The sequence below is a fragment of the Rutidosis leptorrhynchoides genome, chromosome 9 (assembly GCF_046630445.1).
Source record: "Rutidosis leptorrhynchoides isolate AG116_Rl617_1_P2 chromosome 9, CSIRO_AGI_Rlap_v1, whole genome shotgun sequence".
Lineage (NCBI taxonomy): Eukaryota > Viridiplantae > Streptophyta > Magnoliopsida > Asterales > Asteraceae > Rutidosis > Rutidosis leptorrhynchoides.
The window spans coordinates 131,926,579-131,934,492 of NC_092341.1; the positions used below are offsets into that span (position 1 = coordinate 131,926,579).

The 7,914-nt window shown below is 34.0% G+C and overlaps 1 protein-coding gene across 2 annotated transcripts; it reads left to right on the top strand.

The window, feature by feature from the left end:
- On the top strand, positions 1-3,293 carry LOC139866079 (small ribosomal subunit protein uS4y-like). Of its 2 annotated transcripts, none has more exons than XM_071854210.1 (4): positions 1-90; positions 954-1,021; positions 1,793-2,174; positions 2,877-3,293. In XM_071854210.1, exons 2-4 carry the CDS (start codon positions 994-996, stop codon positions 3,061-3,063), a joined length of 597 nt encoding a protein of 198 aa, XP_071710311.1. In that variant the 5' UTR covers positions 1-90; positions 954-993; the 3' UTR covers positions 3,064-3,293. The 2 variants fall into 2 exon arrangements, with proteins under 2 accessions (XP_071710311.1, XP_071710312.1); XM_071854211.1 differs by having other exon boundaries at positions 16-90; positions 951-1,021.
- Positions 3,294-7,914: the final 4,621 nt, after the last annotated feature.

Consider the following 7,914-nt stretch of genomic DNA (forward strand, 5'->3'; position numbering starts at 1 on the left):
CACACATCTTGTTCAACTAGATAAAACCCTAGCTGTATTTCATCCTTTCACCTCATTGTTGCTGCTGCGATTCATTTCGGCCGTTATAAGGTATCAACTTTTTACTTTCTTTCGATCACACATCTTTATCTAAATCTATCTATTGTACGGTGTATATATTAATAATAGTATTATATTATTATATATTTACAAGCGTTATATAAACTGAGAATTACAAATTTCCATTGCTATCGATTAATTCTTTGTTGTTGTAATAATTCATCTACCGTAAGCATCAAATCTGTATATTTATGTTATTTATTGATGGCGTGATTTTCTGTTTACTTCTAATTTAAATTTTTTTTTTAGTTCGTATATGAAACTATAATTGTTTTTTGAATTAAATAAATAAATTAGCTAGATGTATGTTGCAGTATGATCCAGTGGCGGATCCAGGATTATTTTCCTACGGGGGCAAAAATTTACTAAAATTATTTGAATTTTAAAAATCATATAAAACAACGTTATAAAAACATATTATTATAACGCCTTTGCATTCTAGCAATAAATTGTTCGTATAGGAACTCACAGGACATAGCTCCTAAGTTTCTCAAAGAGAGAACTTATAAATGCTATCAAAAAGTAATAATAACAGGTGCAAGACTCGAACCTCCAACCAGTTTGTTATTAGCGGCTTACATCAACCAGCTAATCCAAGGACACTTTGTTATACATTTCTTCTATATATTATATAACCTGATAGTTACGCACAGTTTTATCGCATTTACATAAAAAATTATTAAAATATTTTCGATCGCTGGGGGCGGATGACCCCGGTTGCACCATGCTGGATCCGCCCGTGGTATGATCAATAGTAGTGGTGGTTACTTTGAATTTGTTATTTAGATTAGGCGTATATTGTGTTATTAATAAATAGTAATAAATAAGTATATTTGTTAATTGTTAATTAGCAGGAAAAGCAGCAACTTATTAGTCCATTGACGGCAGGCAACAATGGTGCATGTTTCATTTTATCGCAACTGTAAGTCTTTAATTGCGTTATTTTATAGTACTATGCATAATTGATTTGCCTAGCTGTAGACTTATTTTTTTTATTTAACCTATGCATTTCTGTAGGTAAGTTAATCTGGTTATGTGTATTACAGTTAAGCCAGTAGATTTTCATACTAATTGTTTAAACAACTGGTGTAAAGGGTTTGTGATCTTTCTATTTGAGTGTTATTAACTTGTTGGCAAGTAGGTTTTTAGATAATTGAACTTGATGCTTTTCTAATGCACTTAATTGTTTTAGTTGAAATTATAATATGTTTTGATTTATGGCGACTTTGATAACCTTACAATTGTATGTATATGTATGGTAACCTGATAGTGTTGAGAATTTGTCTATGTGATGTTCATTCCATTTTTTAAAATGTTGTTCGAAAGACTATTTTTTTTCAGACCCTTGCTTATTTAATACTGTATATTTTTTTAAAAGAATTAAGTCCAAGTTTTTCAATAGATTTGAAAACGGGTTTCACTAAAAGTTAACGAACATTTACTTAGTTGTATGGTGTTCTGTGGATCTGTTCAAACAAAGCTTCAACAGATTAATATCAGAGTAAATTTCTGATTATATAGATCCTAACACAATTTGACATCTCCATCATCTAATTTTAGAAGTAATTCATGATGATTATGTTATAAGTAATGCGATATTATATTATGGAGTAATCATATATACTTTGAAGTTGTTTTATTATATCACACCATTGAAACAAATTAGATTATAACAAGGTTTTATATTTTTCAGATGGAAAAACGTTTAAGAAGCCCCGACGTCCATACGAGAAGGAACGTTTAGATGCTGAGCTAAAGCTTGTTGGAGAATATGGCCTACGATGCAAAAGGGAACTCTGGAGGGTGCAATATGCGTTGAGCCGCATTCGTAATGCTGCTAGAATGCTTTTGACTCTCGAAGAGAAGGACCCACGTAGGATTTTTGAGGGTGAAGCACTTATGAGGAGGATGAACAGGTATGGGCTACTTGATGAGAGCCAGAACAAGCTTGATTACGTTCTTGCCCTCACTGTTGAGAACTTTCTAGAACGCCGTTTACAGACTCTTGTTTTTAAGACTGGTATGGCCAAGTCCATTCATCATGCTAGAGTCCTCATCAAGCAGAGGCACATCAGGTATTATTATTATTTTTAAATAGGATCATTTCAATTGTTTTTTCTTTAATTTATATTACTAATAGTAATTAGTAATAGTAATGGTAATATTAGTATTGTTAGTATATGTATTTTAAAAGTGGCAAATTTTTTTCTACTGTACAACACATGTTATTATATTACGGGTTCCTTTTTATAAAAATACCTCGTTTGATTTGGGAGGTAACACATAAAATGGACCATTTGGGTAAAAGAGTTGAATAAACTGGAGATTTGTATGTTGATTTGGGTTGGGTTGACCTGCTAATGTTCATTTGGCTGTTTTTATTAACAAGTTTTGTTTTTTGTTTTTTTTTATTGATAATATAGAATTGTTAAATTATGATTACATAAACTATTTAACTGTCGCAATGGCATTATTATTAGCGAGAGATGATAAAAGAAATAGTAGAGCAGATCAATCTTGACTGGACTTTGATCTCTTATTAAACTACTTCATTTTTCTGCATCTGGTTTATCCCTTTAGTAATAATAGAATTTAATCTTAATATTGCTACTGTTACTTTTTTTTTAAACTATAGCTATATCAGTTATTAATTTTTATTAACATTGGTTTTCGTTTTTACAACCTGATTTATATTTATTGTTTTTCAATCAACTTCTGATTTCTTACACAAAATTCAAATATTTGCATGTGTTACTTGATTTTGGTTGTGTTTATAGGGTTGGAAGGCAAGTGGTGAACGTTCCATCGTTCATGGTTAGAGTTGACTCGCAGAAGCATATTGACTTCTCACTAACAAGTCCATTCGGAGGTGGTCGACCTGGCAGAGTTAAGCGAAAGAACCAGAAGGCTGCTGCTAAGAAGGCTGCCGGTGGTGGTGATGCTGAAGATGACGAAGAAGAATGAGCTTTCAGTCCCCATCTTATTATATGAAAGGTTTCGTTTAAAATAGCGGATGTTTTAATTTCTCATCTATTTCAGAACCTTTATTGTAGGAATTATATTTTGGATTCTTGTTTCTGGTGTTAAGAGTTGGATAATTGTCTGCGTTAATGTCTTTTAAGTGGTAACTTTACATTTTGGATAATTGTTTCTCGTTATTTGTTTTTGAGATCTTTGAACTTTACCTTATATAATGTACTTCAATCAGGCCTTCTCGTTATGTTCTACTCACTTAAATATCATGTCTTAGATTAGTTAAGCAACAAAATTGTACCTATACATTACGTTAATTGTGCTTATTTTTTAATTTATTGTTAGATCTTGATCTTTATAAACCATGCTGACTTGTCAATCATCGATCAATGCCACGTCAATTTCTCACTTCAGAGACAATTAGAATTAAATTATCCGTCATTTATGACTTGGAATTCATGGAAAAACTTCCCCTATTCATCTAAACTAGAGGTGCACATAAAATCCGATCCAAGCCTTCCTCAAAAAGGGTTTTTTGAACCCGACGTCGTTTTAGAGCAGAATTTAAGGTTATCTGTTTTGCTAATTAATAAAACGCCTATTTGCAAAGAAAAGGTACTCCTTTGGTTGAAAAACAGGAATATCCTTAGACCACAGATATTGGTGATCGTGACGTGGAGTGGCTGAGATACACTTTTTGGGAAAAAATTGTGACTGAGTCATGACATTTTGAGGGGGAGTTGTAATGGGGGGCTTTTGTAGGGGCGTTTGTGGGTGATGTGGTAAAATTTTATTGGTATTTGAATGATAAAATATTAAAAAGGTGGAGAGAGAAATAACATTAACCAATCAGTAATTGACACCTCATGGTCGTTCTCTCTCTCTTGGGGCGCATTTGCTTGACAAACGCCCAACTACAAACGCCCCATTACAGGCGTTTGTGGGGCGTTTCTCGTGACATGTATGCGGCATAGGGGGCCACAAACGCCCCATTATCCGTGGTCTTATAAACTCCGTTAGTTTATGGGGCGTTTATGGCTGTGTCATTCAATGTAAAAATTCAGGCAGTTATTCAAGAGCTATGCAGGGTCCTGCTCTAAGTGGCGACGAATTTCTAGCTGTTCAATCCATGGAAGATAGAAAGGGGGTTTTTCCAAATTCACTTGGTTAAAAATTCAAGGATTGCCTTATGAGTGTGGCATGGTCGCTAACATAATTGCCATTGCAAATAGGTTCAGTACCATGTTATGCGTTGATAATACGACCCACAAGAAATCCCAATCTTGTTACTCCTATGTTTTCACGGAATGCACCGATTCAGGCGATATTCATGAATATCAAATGACTAAATTTGCTAACGCAAAATCTTATCGAGTGTGGGTCGAAGAAGATAAATCCCATCCGGTAAACGAGTCTTTGTTTTCTGATTTTGATGTGGAAGGGTACAATTTTGAGGTGGCGAATTTATCTTCTGCTAGTGGTGATTCTGTTTATTCGCCGGAGTTTGAATTTCCGATTCAAACCTGCACTGTTACACCACCGGTGGATATTAATTCAAATTTTGAAAAGGTCTGTACGGATAAAAGGTATTTTTGGGGGGGGGGGGGGGACTGACTTTCTACCTGCTTCAATTAATGAAGAGGAGTTTGTTTATGATATGTATTCCAATGGAGGACCAATCTTCAACACTTTTCAAAAGGGTCCAAATGTTACTAACTCTCCTAAAGGTGACAATTTGGTGATTAACTCTGCTAACAAAGTACAAAAAGAGTTTGTTCCTAGTGATATAGTTTGTCCTCTTTCCTTCGGAGCTACTCCACCACTTGAACCTATCGAACCCTCTGTTAACACTATGGATAATTCCAATCCAATAATTCTAGCAAACTCTCCCGTCAAGAAACCCACCTCTTGCACCCTCTGTCCTACTGAAGAAGATAGGTTACCTTGTTCCGATTTCAAAAATAATTTTTTAAAGTTTAAAGAGTTGGAGGCTCAAGAATCGAACCCGAAATTACAGTATGCTAAATCAAACCTTTCTAAGCGTGCTAAACAGAAATTATTTATGACCAAATCGGGTAATCTCGATAAGCAAAACTTGTTAACCATAAACAACCAAAACCAATAGCAAAACTTGTTAACCCCGGCAAGCAAGATATTCAAGTGAAAAGGTACAACGAATTCTTTAGTGATATGAGTCAATACAGCGAGCCACCTACGCCTCCTCATAAAAGGCATCAACGAGATTAGCATTCGGTATCCTTTCTCCATCGGTTAAGCTTGCTCAAAAACGTGATAATATTCTTTTTTCTTGTACTTTGGTGTTTTTGATATTGCAGGTTGACTTCTGTCTTTTTCTATGGTGTATCCATGGCGTTCATATCACTCGAATACGATGTTTTAGTATACGGGATATACCTCACTATTTTGGTTCAGTTCGTGTTCGTTGAGGTTGAAGTGTTTTCGTTGGATTTGCATAGTTTTTCTTCGGTGGCGGTTTTTTTCTTGGTGGTTTACGCCTCTTTCTTTAGTTTCGGTAGTTTTAATGGGGGTTCGGGATTGGGAGCCATAGTGGCAAAGTTTTGGATAATATTTATTCTGTTACTAGTTGGTTCAATTGGGTGGTTGAAATCAATATTTTTTTCTAACGAAGATTTCACATGTTCATTTACGTATTTTAAGAAGGTCAAAGCCAAACCTTTGGAATGGACTATAAACGCAAAGTTGAGTTACGTTCACCAATTCTTCATATGGGCCTCAAACTAGCGGGTTTTGTTCAAGAGGGTGTCTTCATGTATGTTCTTTTGGTTGGTTGTTTAGCGTTTAACTCTTTATTGTTATGATACGATGATGTTGTAATTTTACTTCGACCTCTTATCCTACCATGTAATGGATATTGAGATGGGCTAAATTGTAATGGGTCTAGCCATCATTTTGATGGCTAGTTTTTTTGTTTTGTATACAAGTTTCATTGTTTTTTGCCAAAAAAAATAAAAATAAAAAATAAAATCCGATTCAAAATTTGAAACCGAATTTTTTGAAAACCGAATTTTAGAAAATCCGAATTCGGGATCCGATCTGGATAGAATCGGATCCTAACTAGCCGTTGAAACCAGAAAAAAACCGGATTTTATCCGGATAAAAAAACCCCGGATAAAACCGGATTTTACACACTCGCAACCGGGAAAACCCACTCGCGATCGTGAAATTTGCTACTGTTCGAATTCTTGAAAAAAAAAGCCGTTTCTAGCCCCTTTTTTGGAGTTTTTTGGGTGTGTTTAGACCATTTTACCCCCAATAGTGTAGTATAAATAGATGGTGTTGGTTTGGATGAAAACACATCATCTCATTCTCTCAATTCTCTCAATTCTCTCTAAATCTCTAATAATCTAATACTTTATAATTACTCTCTAAACTCTACTTGATAATCCTATAATTACTATCTAAGGATTTTTTTTATATGCGGCCGCTTTTGACCCACGATTAAAATTTAATGGGGTGGAACATAAGATGACAACAATATACCAAAATTTTGATTGTATTTATGGTCCCGAAAAGAACGAACCCAGCTATATAAATAACCAATACACAAATTTAATACCATTTTTGAGCAATTATTTGGTATTTATGCAACAAAATATGGCCGACAAGCAAATCCAATTGTTGACCAACTTGCGACTGGATCATCTTTCCGAAGGCCCCCAAGACCTCAATATAAGTCTTTTTAACCTAGTACCTGAAGACTCTTCTAAGCGTGCACGAACATCGGCACCCATAAGCGAGTTGAGAAACCATAAGATTGCAAACTTTGCACTACACATGGGTGAAGAACAATTTCACAACCTTGACCTTTTATCTTGGTGGCAATCAAAAGAAGACATCTATCCAATATTAGCCGTTTTGGCTCGCAACTTATTTGCTGTTCAAGCTTAAAACGCAGCTTCCGAATCGGCCTTTTCTTTTAGTGGTTGAGTTACAGTAGAAACTCTATAAAATAATACACTTGGAACCACCAAAATTTATTAATTAAAAGAGTTATTAATTAATCGATAAATTAATAATTATTAATTTATAATATTAATTAATATTTTATTAATTTATAGTAGAATACTTAGTTTACAAACACCTTTCAACCTTCCACTTAATTATTGTATACAATACATGTATATCAAATGAACGGTCCAATTTAAAAGAAACCTTCAATCTACCACCTTATTATGCTTCTTGTGTTCAATGTATCACTTTATGGACATTAAAAATATTTTCTATATAAATACAAGATCAAAATAGGTTAACACAAACAAATCATACACACAACATGGCTTCCCATCTTACTGGTGTGAAAAAAACAACAATGACAGACGAGATTCGAAGAGCATTATGCAAGCACAACAAGGATAATCCAGATGAAGGTGGTGAAAGCACTCAAGAACTCCAGAATTTGATCAAAGAGTTGGGTTATCACAATGCAATGGATGTCGAAGATGTTCTGACTCACCCAGAAGAAAATGTAGTTGTATAGTTATTGACTGATGAGAAAACAACACCAGAAGTTTTTACCATGCTAAGGAAAATTAGAGACGAGATTCAAGGGGAATTGATTTCAACAAAAAACAAAAGACAATTGAGTCATTTTTCAAGAAACCTTCATAAATAATTCATGTAATATGCTATATACTGTATAAGAAATTATTAATTTATATTTTATATGGGGTCTAAAGAAATTATCAAAATGTATTATCTTATAATTTTAGCGAATTATTAATTTAGCACTCTATCCCCGAGTCGGAACCGGCAAAAAAAATATTATCTTAGAGAGTTTATTAAATAATCGAGTATTAATTT

Bases quoted from the DNA above. Each gene is read 5' to 3' on its own strand.
- LOC139866079 (XM_071854210.1), top strand. From the start codon at position 994: ATGGTGCATGTTTCATTTTATCGCAACT. The intron at 1,022-1,792 runs GTAAGTCTTTAA...TATATTTTTCAG, and splicing joins TGTTTCATTTTATCGCAACT to ATGGAAAAACGTTTAAGAAG. The intron at 2,175-2,876 runs GTATTATTATTA...TTGTGTTTATAG, and splicing joins ATCAAGCAGAGGCACATCAG to GGTTGGAAGGCAAGTGGTGA.